The sequence below is a fragment of the Aotus nancymaae genome, unplaced genomic scaffold, assembly GCF_030222135.1.
Source record: "Aotus nancymaae isolate 86718 unplaced genomic scaffold, 86718_ANA_hifiasm-v0.15.2.pri h1tg000058l, whole genome shotgun sequence".
Taxonomy (NCBI): Eukaryota; Metazoa; Chordata; class Mammalia; order Primates; family Aotidae; genus Aotus; species Aotus nancymaae.
The window spans coordinates 47,705,392-47,720,148 of NW_026988472.1; the positions used below are offsets into that span (position 1 = coordinate 47,705,392).

Sequence of the window (14,757 nt, forward strand, 5' to 3'; positions counted from 1 at the left end):
AAACAAGGATCTCAAAGCAAGTGAGAACCATTGATGCTGATAAAAGGAACCGGCCCTATACGGACGAAGTTAAAATTGAATATGGAAGGAAAGGGAGAGAAGCACGATCGACCAAGTACATACCCGACCTCTGCACTTCTGGCTGTGAGTTCAAGCAGGGATTTAGTTACTGGAAACCAAAAGTATCCTGATAATATTCTATAGCAAAGCATTGAAGGGCCACGGGAATTAGTCATATCGTTATCCCAAATGTAGAAGGAATAGCAAAGTGTTTAAATGATGATTCTGCATAGAGCTCCAAAATAGCAACTTTGCATTGTTCTTTAGGATTTCACTCGACTATGAGCCTGAAGCCTTCTCTTGTCTCACAGTTTCTGTTACACCACTCAAGATGGATTATTTCTGTGGTCCCTATCACATATGACCTTGGGTGTGTAAAAGTGTCAATTAAAAGCTAATTATAAATGCAAGATACAACCACATGTACACGCCTCATTCCCTAAACCAGTGTTAGGAACTATAATGTTTGCTCCAGCATCTGGTATGACTCCACAAAAACATTCGAATCCTTGCCATGTGATGTATAAACCCCAGGCTGAATCATCTGTAGAAAGTGCTGTCAGCTTTTTCTTCCAAACTGCAGCGTGCACAAGCACGAAAATAGACCCTTTACCACTTACACCAATGGCTTGAAATCTTACTGAAGGTACAGTGACAATCTCTACTGCAACAGTAAATGTTTTTCAACTCCAGGAGTACTTGTGTATGCTTGTTACATAGGTAAACTTGCATCATGGGAGCTTGTTGTAAGGATAATTTTGTCACCCAGGTGCAAAGCCTAGTTCCCATTTTCCTAAGCCTCTCCCTCCTCCCATCCTCCACCCTCCAATAGGCCCCAGTGTGTGCTGTTCCCCTCTGTTCTCATCATTTAGCTCCCACTTATAAATGAAAACATGTGACATTTATCGTGAGTGAAACAAGGCATAATTCATATGCTTCATTTTAATATACTGTATACCCCCCAAATTATATAATTGTTAAAATGTTACCTTAAGTTACAAGGAATATATATGGCTTTTGAAATAATTTTTGGTACCTTTTTCTTTGCAGTAAACATAACCTTGTAATATGTTTTGAATCTAGATATGTAATATATTTTCATGGAGGGATATAACTTTGTGATCCAAAGGACACAATGAGCTATATTTTAGATTAAGAAGCACAAGAATCTCAGCATTTTGGGAGGCCAAGATGGGTGGATCACTTGAGGTCAGGAGTTTGAGACCAGCCTGACCAACATGGTGAAACCTCGTTTCTACTAAAAATACAAAAAAAAAAAAAAAAAAAATTAGCCAGGTGTGGTGGGCACCTGTAATCCCAGCTTCTCTGGAGGCTGAGGCACGAGAACCTCCTGAACCCAGGAGGCGGAGGTTGCAGTGAGCCAAGATCATGACAGTGCACTCCAGCCTGGGCTACAAAGTGAGACACTGTCTTTAAAAAAAAAAAAGACGGTAAATAGAATATTTTTGTCAAGTGGGACTTGCATATCAAGTACCTAATTGTTACCCTGATATGTTTTGAAAGATCAAAGGCTATAACCTGTTCTTTTTCCATTTGATTTTAAACAACATGAGCTTGTTTAGAGTAAGCACTCAAACACCTGGTAATTCTGAAAATTGATCAAAATGGGGATTAGAGCCTGCTGTTTCCCCTCTAACCCAGTTCTTCTTGGTGGGGGTGGGGGGAATAAGGACAGAGGATGAGAGACATAGATTCTATCTCAGCACTTTGATTTCTGTCCTTGCCGCTGTCAGTCATGAGGTGATAGCTAATATTTGCCAAATATTTCCACCCTCAGACTCTGTTCTCAGTGTTTTTAGGCATCATCTCAAAGCTAAGTTGGTTCTATTACTCTCATTTCATAGCTGAGAAAGCTGAGGCCCAGAGACATTATGATCACACAGCAACTAAAGGGGAGATATATACAAGATCACACATGTCTGACAGTCACTGCAAAGGTGAGACAAGAAATGTGTATCACTTCACTTTCCCTAGGACACAATCTCTGGGAGAGAGAAACCATGATAACTCAGTAAAGAAACTGATAGCCATCTCCATATATTCAAAAATACTTATGTGAACTCGAACGCTGTGTATTACCACAATGTGTTCCTTAAATTGGAGTTCTAGCATTTACCACCATTTCATTTATAGACCGTCCATAAGACTGAGTTCCCTGCAAGTAGGGGTATTAGTCTGTTCTCATACTACTAATAAAAACATGCCCAAGACTGGGTAATTTATAAAGGAAAGGGCCTTAATGGACTCACAGTTCCTCATGGCAGGGGAGGCTTCACAATCACGGCAGAAGGTGAAGGAAGAGCAAAAGGACGTCTTATGAGACAGCAGGCAAAAGAGCTTGTGCAGGGGAACTCCCATTTAAAGAACCATCAGATCTCCCGAGACTTAGTCACTACCACGAGAACAGTATAGGGAAACCGCCCCATGATTCAATTATCTCCACCTGCCCTTGACACATGGGGCTTGTTACAATTCAAGGTGAGATTTGGGTGCAGACACAGCCAAACCGTATCAGGGTCATACCTTTTGCAATTTTGTATTCCTACTATGATGCACAAAGTGGACATAACTACATTTTGTTAGCCAATGAACTCATAGGAATATTAAATGTTAATATGCAATCCATTTGTAGCTCCACCTTGTCTGCCAATACTTAGCCCAATGTTCAGTAATTTGTTTTGATTCTGAATAGTGCTATTTCCATAGACACAAGACTTAGTTTAAAACCCCAGAGGAGGCCAGGCACAGTGGCTCACACTTAAAATTCCAGCACTTTGGGAGGCCGAGGTGGGCAGATCACGAGGTCAGGAGTTCAACACCAGCCTGGCCATCGCGGTGAAACCCCATCTCTACTAAAAATACAATTAGCTGGGCATAGTGTCACGTGCCTGTAATCCCAGCTACTCAGTAGGCTGAGGCAGGAGAATTGCTTGCACCGGGACCTGTGAGGTGGCGGCTGCAGTGAGCCGACATCACACCATTGCACTCCAGCCTGGGCTATAGAGAGAGACCCTGTCTCCAAAAAAAAAAAAAAAAAAAACCAGAGACTATCCTAAATGAGTTTCAAGCTGTACCTGAACACGCCTATCAGTAATGACCTCTGGACCCAATCAAGCCTAATCTAGACAAAGCAGCTCTGACAATCCAGGAAGCCATGGTTTTTTCTGGAAGTGGTAAAAAGATGTATAAAACTGTTGGATCTTGTCATCAAGTTTGCTTATCTTAAATAATACCATAGCTCTATAAGAGGTGAATCCTGCCTTTGGCCTAATTTTTTGTTTCCAGTTACAGTGCTTTATTTTTCATAAGAATGTCTTATCCCACAGGCACTCAGTAGCACTTAAGACCACCCCCCAAAATGCCAACAGTCATTATTTTCCTCTACAGTTTAAAAACATGTGATTAGTAGATGAGAAAGTGGCTGCTTTGAGTAGGGAGACTATAGCATTGCTTTTATAAAGATAACATGGTCTGAAGAAACAACGTTAAGTGTAAAATTACTCTGAAAAATTTTCAAAACCTGTGAACTATCAGCTTTATTTTTAAATATACAAGTATTTTGAAATGTAGAGTTTAAGGCTATTGTATTTCTTAAACTCCACACAAAACTTACAAATCCATACCAAATTAATCACAGGCTGCCAATTTCATCCACTAATTTAACACTACAGCATTCAGAATAAATTAAAGGATTTAATAGTATAGACAGTTTAAAAGAAAACAGCAGTCATTTGTAACATGCTGCTATAATTAGAACGACCAGTTTATGGATTACTGGTACAAAAAATTTCAATGGCAAACTTAGAGCTTCCTTAAAACAAACCAAAAAACTCTAGACCAATTGAGTCGATGCAAACATTCATCTCAGAAAAACACTCATCTTAGGAATTTTAACACTCAGCCAAATATAAAATCATGTTTTACTGGGGACCATCACCATACTGGGACTTACGCCATGCTTTCAAGGTTTGGATTAGACCAACTTATGGGGGTTGAGGGGAGGGTGGAGGCTGCCAGCAGAGGAAGGAATGAGATTCGACGTTGGGATAACTTGTCAAGTGCCAAAGACAATGAGGTGATCTGTTTGTTGGAAGCACAGTTACATATCAGAATAACAGGAATTAAAGGGAACATTTTTTTTAAAGGTATGTTCCAGAGCATAGTGTAGTTGAAAGTACTCTATAACAAGGTCTAGTCCAAGACATTCATATAAATCAGAAGTTGGAGAGAATTTTGCTGAGTACCTTTCCAGTATATAACTCTGCATTTTGTTAAAGGTCACAATCATATCACAAGAACTTTAGAAACAATAGTAACTTTTTTAAAAAAGGCATAACTACCTCTTATTTATAATAAACAGTTTTGGTTAAAATATTTGGCCAGATGAAAGCTCCTGAGCATCACCGCGGACTCTCAGGTTTTACATCTCGAGTATTCCTGAGAAAACAGTAAAAAAAAAAAAAAAAAAAAAAAAGCAGTTTTCATCACTTTTTAAAAGCTCTTTTTCAGAGGTTGTTCCGGCTTTTCTAGATGAAATACACAGGCAATACTGCAGGTAAGGAAAAACTGAGGTACTGCTTCCCACTTAAGCTAAGTAGGAAGAAAACAAAATGATCTGCTATAAACTGCAAGGTACAGTGCAATTCGAAAGTGAGTAGTGCATAGTATCCTTCGCTAAATGAAGGATAAAGTGTGATTACCCACTTGAAGTTACCATTACATCATAAGTGCAATTCAATTTGGGGAAAATAGTTTAATGTATCTCTCAGAAAAATAGTTTATATTTTTCCATCTCAAACAGTGCTTTACGAGGTCCAACGCCACCAAGCGACTTTCATTCTGTCCCATACTGCCGAAAGCGAATCCAAGGCAGGACGGACGTCCAGGATGGTGAACTGGTAGTTCTTGTTGACTTCACCACCATCGTAATAATCAATCACATATCTAACTTCCGTCCCGCAACGGTTTATGATCCAATCGTGCCTATCGAAAGGCAACTCATACCTAGAATAAAAACATGCCACTGAGTGTTAAAATGCTTGCTCTAAATTCAGTCCCGGTGTAAGCCATGAGAAAGCTCAAGAAGCACATGCAACCACCTGCTCCCAAACACCTAACTGGGGAAGTCAGTCAGACTTGAAGAATCACACAGTGAGCAGCACTAAGGGAAGATGGCACTGAAGAACTGTGATGAGTCCAGATCAGATGATAGCTCATCTGTCTACAAAGGAGTAAGGTCAATAGGAAGTGACCTAGGCCAGGGAGGTCAGCTGACATACTGCAGTAATGCAGGTGTGAGCAAAGAATCTGAACTATGCTGGAAAAGAAAGGGAGGATCGCTAAGTGCATAAACCCAAAAAGACAGATCATGGGAAGAGTAAGAGGGCAGATCCAAGAACAGGGACGATAACTCCATTCAACCCTATGATAAACAAGAAGCAATCTACTACACCCTAATACATGTGCCCATTAATGGGCAAACCTCAGGGAGAGAAATAAATCTACAGCTGAATATGGATTAAGTTTTGCAAGATGGCACTGCAATTCTTAGATGGTTTTGGTGTGAAGAGAAAGTTGACCCTGACATGAGGATGGTGAAACAACACTTCTGCGCTGACACTCACCCCATCCAGGAACGAATTCGTGCCCTTGGTGAATACTCTTTTGCTTTCCCTCCAAACCGGATCAATGATGGACCACTAGGACACTCTCTAGAATTCCCCAAATAAGAAAAGTCTGTTAAAATATTTTCTTCTCTTTGACAAAGATGATGTTCTAATTTTTTAGTAATATACATTTTTTTCTGTATGCATTTCACATAATATCACATTCACAGAGAAAGGTAAGTTCTCAAATAATTCAAACAACAAGTGCCTATTTGTTAAAAATGTTCCTCTTTCCTTCTGCACCGGGTGCGTTCCACTGCCTCCTCTTTCTTCTGGACATATCCATACTGCACTTTGCAGGAGTCAGGAAACAGGGCCTTTCCATTTGGTGTAGGAGGACAGGCACATTAAAAACAAACCAGCCTCAAGTATTGTGCATTATGCTTCTTTCTCTTTGGCACAGAGCAGCTGGGGTTTTCAGACAAACAAGAAAATCCTATACTCTTCTTTCATTTCAAACCAATGAACAGCTTTTATGAAGAAAGGAAAATGATGGATTAATCCCTATAAATGGATTGTAATTAATGTTGGACCAGTTCCTTAATAACTACACATAAGCTGAGGGGTGGTGGAGTCCTAGCTGGCAAATGCACTCCCTCTGCCCGCAGACCCCTGCTGAGGACTCTCTAGGTGCCAGCCCTCTATGGGCACCGGGGTGTAGCAGCGCCAACAAGACCCTCTATGCCCTGTCCTCATTGAGTTCACAGCTCACCTATAGGCTAGACAGACAGCTGTTTCCCAGACAGAGGGGGTGGTGGCTAAGATAGAAGGCCACGTATCTTGTTAGCTGCTCCCATGGATAAGACAGGCTTTGGTATTCATGTGTCTAATTAGGTGGGAGGGAGAAAAAATTCCAAAGTATAAAGGACTCCTATTTGAGGACTTATGAGTCACTTTTCTTCTTTTAGGAACTGCTCCTTAACATCTCTTCTCAAGAGGGTCACAGGCAAAAAGGTAAACTCAATCTAGGTAAAACTTTCTCCTGGACACCACAGTATGAGTCTTTAAAAGGTCTACTTAATTTTGATGGAAAATAACTGGAGAAGGAATTCAAACTGACAAAATGAAATTCCCTTTTCTCTTTGCTCCATAATCACACAAGTAATTACCAGGTGGTCTTAATTATAACACATTTTCAACGTAGGTCACCGCAAACACTTGTGGCTCCTCTCAGGCCAATGGTTACTAAGGAGAATGTGGTTGCAGTTGTTCCCCTCTCACATGCACCCACCCCAGGTCTGAGGCCCAGCCAGTGACAGCCAGGGTGTGCAACTAATGAACTTCAGAGTGCAAATATTAAAAACAAACAAAACACCTTAAAAAATTGAGTGGACTTTAGTAAACCACTGTTTATGATATAATCTGGCTCAAACCAGCACTAGATGCAGTACTCTAGATACACCCAGTCTAGGCCCCACCCGAAATAGACTAAGTCAGACACCCTGGGGGTGGGGCCCAGCATGCTGGGTTTTAACAAACCTTCCCTGTGATGCTGATGCACGCTCTAGTGTGAGAACCACTACTCCCAACAGAATGAAGGCCTATCTCCTTTAATACACACAACTGCATTTACCTATTGTCCCTGAGAAAAAGGGCTCTGAGTTAGGACATCTCTCTGTGTTTAGTCCTAATGGGGAGTCAATAAATGCTATTGAGGGAACAAAAATGTCTTTCCCACCTTCCCTGGGGCAGATGGCATTTTAGCATCTCCCTTCTCACATACTCCTCCTGCTGAGAGGTGGGGTCTCTGTCCCATCCCCTTGAATATGGAGAGGCTCCTGACACTTTAGGACTTCCCAGGCTGGGTCAGAAAAGGAGAGATGCTTTTTGGAACTCTAGCTATTGGAACCTAGCCACCATGATATGAGGAAGCTGAAGCAGCCACATTCAGAGGCCATGGGCAGGTGTTCTGGCTAAAAGCCAGTACCACTCGTGAGAGGAGTAAACAGTTAGGCCTTCAGAAGATTCTAGCCCATGGCTCAGAAGCCATCCTGACCACTGAGTCTTCACAGCTGAGGACCCAGACATCAAGGAACAGAGACAAGCCACCCTTGCCCTGTCCTTGCTGTACTCCAGACCCAATGAATCCACAAGCCTAATAAAATGGTTGCTATTTTTCACATCACTAAGAAGGGTGGCCTGTCATGTAACAATTGTCACTAAGCCATGCCTGCTATATAAAATGTTTTATTAGAACAACAAATTATTTGAATAAAATGTTAAAACTTTAGAAAGCTGATAGGAAATAAGAAAGATGCTCCATTTTTTTTTTTAAGATCTCAAACATACTTACGCAGCATGAAGGGCTTCCCACTTCAAAATCTCCTTCCAAGCCTGCTCGTTATTCTGATTGTGAATTCTAATGATATTATACATATCCTTCTGACTGATATCCTCATCTTTCCACTTCCACCTAGGAAAGAACATCTGGTAAAATCTGACAAATGTTCTTGATAATGCCATAAAGTTAATCCACATATTTTCATAAGATGATTTATTCAATATTCCCCTTTGAGAAAGAACTAAGAACGGTCATTTTCTCTGAATTTAACAGACTTAAGGTTCATTTTCAAGATGTACCCATGATCATGGAACAGCATTATAAATCCAAAGCTACCATAGAAGCATTTAAAACAAATATAGAAGGTTCACCTTAGTCTCTTTTTACTGAGTCACAGTAAACCAGTTACAGAATCATGAGGTGACATTTGTTCAGATAGTGCTACTGATCAATGATTACCTAACTTTTTCTAAACATTTTATCTAACAGTGTTTCCAGTTCCTTAAAAATCCTATTACTGGCTGTGATGGTTCATTTTATGTGTCAACCTGATTATGCCACAGGATGCCCAGACATTTGGTCAAACTTTATGCTGGGTGTGTCTGTGAGGGTGTTTTTGAACCTGAGTAACATTCTTATCAGTAGGCTAAGTAAAGCGGATTGCTCTCTCTGCTCCATGTGGGTGGGTCACATCCAATCAGTTGCAGACCTGAATGACAAAAAGGCTGACCTTTCCATGAGTAAGAGGGAAAGCCTCCTGCATGACTGCTTGAGTTGGGACATTGGGCTTTTCCTGCCTTTGGACTTGAACTGAAACATCAGTTCTTCTTGCATCTTAAGCCCACTGGCTTTTCAGACTTGGCTCTCCTGGGTTTCCAGCTTGCTGACTGCAGATCTTGGGACTTCTCAGCTTTACATAATTGTGTGAGTCAATTCCCTACAATAAATATCTTCCTGCCTTCCTTGCCTCCTGCTTCCCCACACATATCCTATTGGTTCTGTTTCTCTGGAAAACCCTGATTTAATACACTGGCCTTGCACTTACATTCTGACAGGTCTGAAAAATCAGGTGATTATAAACTGAATACATAAAAATTTGTTATATTGTTTTGAAGGTAAAAAATCTCTTTAGCATATAACTCTTGGATACATTTGACAAGCAAATTTTTACTTTAAATAATATGCTCACTCACCCTTTCCTTAACATTGCATTCCAGAACATCTGCTCAGAAGGGTAAACCCACTTTTTCTCTGAATCCGCTCTGGGAATGGAAGACTCTTCTCTGACAGTAGACAGTGCAAATGGCTGATCTGGAGCTGGTGTTTGATTGGGTGGTGGCATCTAAATAAAATAAGCAGATTTACTTTTATAGGATATAAAGTCAAAGGCAATATAATTAACTACTTCCTGGAAAGCAATACGTCACATAAAAAGCATAGATTACTTATTAAATCAGTGACATAAAAATTTCAGACTTCTCAGATAATTTGACTGTTTTGAAGAGTCAGATTACTGAAGTTGTGTTTTTTCATTGATTAAGTTCTCAAATGTGGTAAACACTATGGTTAAATTTTTGGCGTCTCCTTTGAACAAATTTAGAAGAAATGTCAACAAGGAATAAGAAGTAAAAACTAATGCCAGGATCTTCAGGCATTTCTAAAAACTTTTTTATGACAAGCTTTTCAAAAATGACTTGTCTTGGGAGACTGTATAAGCATCTCTGCATAAAAAGCTCCAGAAAGAAAAGATGAGTGTGGATTACCAGATTTGAAGGATCTAGGTTCTCCTTATTCTCAGCTGCAGTGCCCTTAATGGGACACTCCACGTACTCGTAGGCGCGTTCCTGGTGGGCAGGCACAGAGTATGTTTTCTTCTCACAGGTTGGGTCGGATGGCTCTGCATTCACTGGACAGCCTGAAATAATCAAGTATAAAAATGGTGTTACCATGAAGGCAGGACATCTAGCTCTCTCAACAGAAGCCCTAAAGAGCTGAATTTCTGACCAACTGTTTACCACTGTAGGAAAAGCCAGGTTTCTTCTGTTTAAATCTACCAACAACTGAGCTAGCTAACATTCCAAAATGCTAAAGATGAGAAGATTCTACAAATGTACTTTTCCTTTGAAAGAAAAATGAGTACCCATTCTCTAATGTCACATCCCCAGCAAAAATCAGCCAAAAAACCGTGACAGTTGGAAGAGTATGTGTTATCCATACCATGGCTTTAGTAACCTGGCTGGATGAGCAGCTGGGAGCTGTTAGCGGAACCTATATGGGGACAAGCCACATTTCACAGGGTCTCCTTGACTTTCTATTCACTAGTTCCAGAGAAGCCCAACCCCAGTCAGGACACAGCTGCGATCCAGGCTTTCATTACTGATGCATTATCTCAGGTACAAGGAACGGGAGAAGAACAGAGGAGACAACACAAAGGCTATTGGAAAAAAAAATCTGAATGCCACTCTGCCTTGTCCCAAGACTGAAACAAGGCACAGGAAAACCACGTGGCCTAGGTAATATTCCCATCAGTCAAAAGCGAGAGTTTAACAGGAAAAGGCAGACATTAAAGAAAACATTCCACGACCCATATGGGATCAAGATGCTCATTACAAGGGAAGATCTGAGCCTAATGAGATGAGCAATAGCAAGTACTATGCCCAAAGACCCAGGATGCTGATCCCAGTTAGTGGGGGACTGAGAAGCTGGTTCAGAGAATAAGCCAGCACTTGGAGAGCTGTGACCCAGAAGACAGCTGCTCATGTAATAGAATCCTGGCCTCAGGCAACAGCAGTAACTACAGCAATACACACAAAAAAGATGAGTTTGCTTTCACTACCTTCCCTGCACCTCTCTTCCCAAGCCCTCATTTCCTGGTAACCTGTGCTGCTGCCCACTTTAGTGGTCAAGGAAGACTTGCTATGCCTTCCCTCTCTACCACTGAAAGCACCAATCCTTTCCAAGTCATGGATCCCAGTTGGGTGTTAAAGAAAATAAGGTTTCCATTTTTCAAATCATATAACCAGTAACCCCTTTGATCTCCTATCCACATTCTTTACTAATGTAATAAGTCTGACAGCTCTCCAAGATACACAGCAAATGACATAAAACCAGAGAAAGGGATTTAGGATCTTCCTGAGGACACTCAGAACAAGAGCATACCTGCTTCAGCTGATCTGTTTCAATTCTTCCTATACAAAAAAACCCCAGAAGAACACCGTCTGTCCTTGTCCAAGGTCACAGAACTTTTGCTGGCTTTGCCACTTACCACCTATGTGACTTGGAGCATCAGTTACTCCAACCCTTAGTTTCCTGACTATAAAAAAGGGAGAAAATCAACCACATAGCTATGACAATGAGAATGTAAGCTCCACCAGGCAAAGCTGCATTTCGTACAATGCTATTCTCTCGTGCAGAAACAAACCAACCCAGCAGTGCTTGGTACAGAATGGGCAGTGACCTCTCAGAATAGGCTGGCTGACTGAAGAAATGAATAACAGCAGCACATGCATTAGTACTCAGTAAGCACACCACGCTGCTTCTGCCCCTCACAACTTACTGATTCAAGCCATACTTAAATATGAACGATCTAAAGTAGACATGCATCAATTAAAAATGAAAGACAGCTTTTCCATTTTCATTTTCTTATCTAAAGAATGGACAGCAAGCCCCATTAGGTGACGGCTTACTTTTACATAGAAGAATACTGAAATGGCTATGGGAACAAAGGTTATTTATTAAGACAGCCAGATCTAGACAAAGGTTTCTCAACCTTGGCCCTCTTGATATTTGGGGCCAGCTGATTCTTTGTTGGGGGGCTGTTCTGTACATTGTGGGATGTTTAGGAGCACTCCTCGCCTCTATTCACTTTCCTCTCAGTTGTGACAACCAAAAATGCCTCCAGATATTGGCAAATGTTCCCTGTGGGAAGTGGGGATTGCCCACCTCCAGTTGAGAACCACTGATGCAGGCACAAGTAAACTTTAGGAAGTTGGGGCTGGTTTAGAGTACTCACTATGTTCTCATGTACTATCTCAACCTGTTCATGACAGGCCTGTGAAATATTATTATATCCTCATTTTACAGATGACGGAATGAGACTTACAGAACTAACTTGTTTAGAGTCACAAATCTCAATAAGAGGCAAAATAAGGACCAGACCTAGGGTGCCTGACTCCTATGCCTACCAGCCTCAGCAGCATAATACACTGCCTCTTCCTTTAGAGTCTTTCAAGAACTTTTTAAGACATGGTCTCACTGTCACCCTACCCGGAGTGCAGTGGTATGATCTCGGGTCACTGCAACCACGGCCTCCCAGGCGATCCTGCCCACCTTAACCTCCCGGGTCGCTGGTACTATGGGTGCCCACCACCACGTCCGCGTATGTTTTTTTTTGTAGAGGCAGGTTTTTGCCATGTTGCCTAGGCTGGTGTTGAACCCCTGAGCTCAAGTAATCCACCCACCTTGGCCTCCCAAAGTGCTGTCACAGGCCTGACCCACGGCGCCCGGCAGTGAATTAGCTTTTATTTTTATAGACAAAGGGTTGATTACCTTTCAGTTTCCCTTCATGCATTGGGCATCCTGAAGGTGGGGATGCTGAAGCATTTGAGGCCTGAACTGCAACAGCAGGAGTAGATGGAGACAAACCCATGGCTGGAAACAGTGCCGACACCAAGCAATTCTCTATTTCCACCTGTCAAAACAAAGAGACAGATTAATGTCTCTGGACTCAAAACTATTCTTTCGTTATTCCTAATCTGGCCAACTCTTGTTCCTCCTCTTTGCCATCCCATGGGCATCTACCAGGCAGGGTACCAACTTCGAAGGACAACTTTAATATATTGCTCCCTTAGGGAAATACTGCGAAACCTACACCAACCTCTGGGGGGACGTTTCTAAGGCAGTGAGATTGTGGGGACTGAGGTGAGGCAGTCGCTGAGAAACCACGACACTATCCGGAGGTATAGTCCTGAGGCGGGGGTGGAGGTGGGGGTTTCCTAGGAGTTGTGACCCGGGTGGAGGAGGGGAGGCCCGTTGAGTCCAGACTTGACCCCTGTCCCCAGCGCCTCAGCGAGGGACTGGGGGTCCGGGAAGAGTGCGGCGCATGAAGAGAAACCAGAAGAAAGGAAGGGACAGCGGAGGTCAAGGCGCTGCCAACTGTCTTCCCCACACCGTCCCAGCGCGTGCCCACCGGCTCCAGCCCGCAGTCCCCAGACCAAACCGGCCGCGGTCAGCCCGCCCTTCTGCACCTGAGCCCTCCCCCGGGCTGCTCCGGGGGGCCGGTACCGCCTTCAATCGCCAACCCGAACCCAGAGCAGCAACGACTTTCGCCACCACCGCCGCCACCGCCGCAGCCTTCCTCTCGCTCGGTCACCGCTGTGGCCGCGGTCACCCCCGGCGTTCTCACGTGCCGCTACTTCCTTTTTAGAAGGCGGGACTTCCGGGCACGCGGGAGGCGGGCTGAAGAGTAATGTTTTCCGTCAATCACGGAGAGCGGGTTCCGTCCTCTCCGCGCCTCCGCCTGTAACCGCAGAGGGGGCCGCTCTCTGGGCCCGCCCCTCAAGGCCAGGACGCTTTTTCAAAATGCCCGCGCTGGCAGGGAAGGCTGTCTGTCCAGAGGCTTCCCTAGAGAGAAGAGCTCTGCTATGTATGCTTTATGCAGCAGAGGGAGTGCTTTGGAGGAGTTTTTAAATTTCCGTTTCTTTAAATGTTATCCCATCAGTTTTAATTATAGCAATGATTCAAGAAACATTAGCAGGTGCCCATAACTGTGGCTGGTGGAGATCCAAAAGTGAACAAGACAGTGTTCGGGCTGCCAAGGTCTTCTTCACTGGGTATGTGATTTTGAATGTCTGTATTTTCATTTACCTCCAACAGAAATTTAGCATTTTCTTCCATCAGGAATGTAGGCAACAAATCCTAGTACTATTAGCTACATATGACACTAATAGACATCAGAGATAAATTATGTCACATATGGTTGTTGTGTCTATCTCAAAATATTATCCATCCACTACTTTGAAATTAAAGTAATTTGATCGTGTTACTTAAAGTGTTAGTAAAGAAACATATATCTTTCTGTATAACTAGTGGATCTGTAAAATACGTCCAGGTGCTCCCTGGTGCAGGAAGTGTTGGGGGCTCACAGCTTTCAGCTGAGTCTCCAGGAATTGTCCTCTGCCTAAGAGAATTGCCGCACACAAAATCACATTTCCTCCTTGGGAACAGTCTGCATCCTATGAGGGTCTCTGCAAAGGCACATAAGCCCAGGCCCCTAGCCCCAAGGGGGACAACTCAGAAGGGCCATCCCAGCATCAGAGCTGTCTATAGGAGAGCCTGAGGTTTCCATTTCAACTACATTGACTACATCACAGCTCAACTTCTCTCTTTACCCACAATTCTTTTATCCCTCCCACAATTCCCTTTCACTCTGATAATTCTGTTTTGTTACCCACAATTTTCTTTTCCGCAATTCTCAGTTCTTTGCACAATCTTATGTCTCCCACAATTCCTATTTCTCTCACCATCCCAAGTCACTCCCAAAATTCTATTCCTTCCCACAATTCATTTTTCTGTCCCACAATTCCTTGTCTTGCTCACAATTATCGTGTTTCTCCCACAATTCCCTGTATCTCCCACAATTCACATTTCTGTTCCACAATTCCCTGTCTTGCCCATAATTCTCTTGTTTTTCCCACAATTTGCTGGGTTTCCCAACAATTCTTTATTCTT

General features: G+C 42.7%; 1 protein-coding gene and 1 long non-coding RNA gene across 2 annotated transcripts in view; one reads left to right on the forward strand and one right to left on the reverse strand.

Annotated features, from left to right (window-relative positions):
- Positions 1-3,599: 3,599 nt before the first annotated feature.
- Positions 3,600-13,406, reverse strand: LOC105705407 (holocytochrome c-type synthase). The gene is made up of 7 exons (XM_012435300.2): positions 13,275-13,406; positions 12,577-12,718; positions 9,792-9,943; positions 9,222-9,370; positions 8,041-8,160; positions 5,706-5,792; positions 3,600-5,085 (listed from the first exon to the last, which is right to left on the reverse strand). The coding sequence occupies exons 2-7, from the start codon at positions 12,674-12,676 to the stop codon at positions 4,887-4,889; spliced, it is 807 nt and encodes a 268-aa protein (XP_012290723.1). The 5' UTR covers positions 12,677-12,718; positions 13,275-13,406; the 3' UTR covers positions 3,600-4,886.
- A 310-nt stretch (positions 13,407-13,716) lies between these two features.
- LOC135269958 (uncharacterized) overlaps positions 13,717-14,757 on the forward strand; it is a 119,931-nt gene continuing 118,890 nt past the window's right edge. Inside the window, exon 1 of the long non-coding RNA XR_010338195.1 lies at positions 13,717-13,859. This is a non-coding gene — a long non-coding RNA (uncharacterized LOC135269958). The remainder of the gene's footprint in view (positions 13,860-14,757) is intronic.

Coding starts and splice junctions, on each gene's coding strand:
- LOC105705407 (XM_012435300.2), bottom strand. CDS start 12,676: ATGGGTTTGTCTCCATCTACTCCTGCTGTTGCAGTTCAGGCCTCAAAT. Junction 5,793..8,040: donor TGGGAAGCCCTTCATGCTGC/GTAAGTATGTTT, acceptor GGGGAATTCTAG/AGAGTGTCCTAGTGGTCCAT. Junction 5,086..5,705: donor CGAATTCGTTCCTGGATGGG/GTGAGTGTCAGC, acceptor TTTTTATTCTAG/GTATGAGTTGCCTTTCGATA.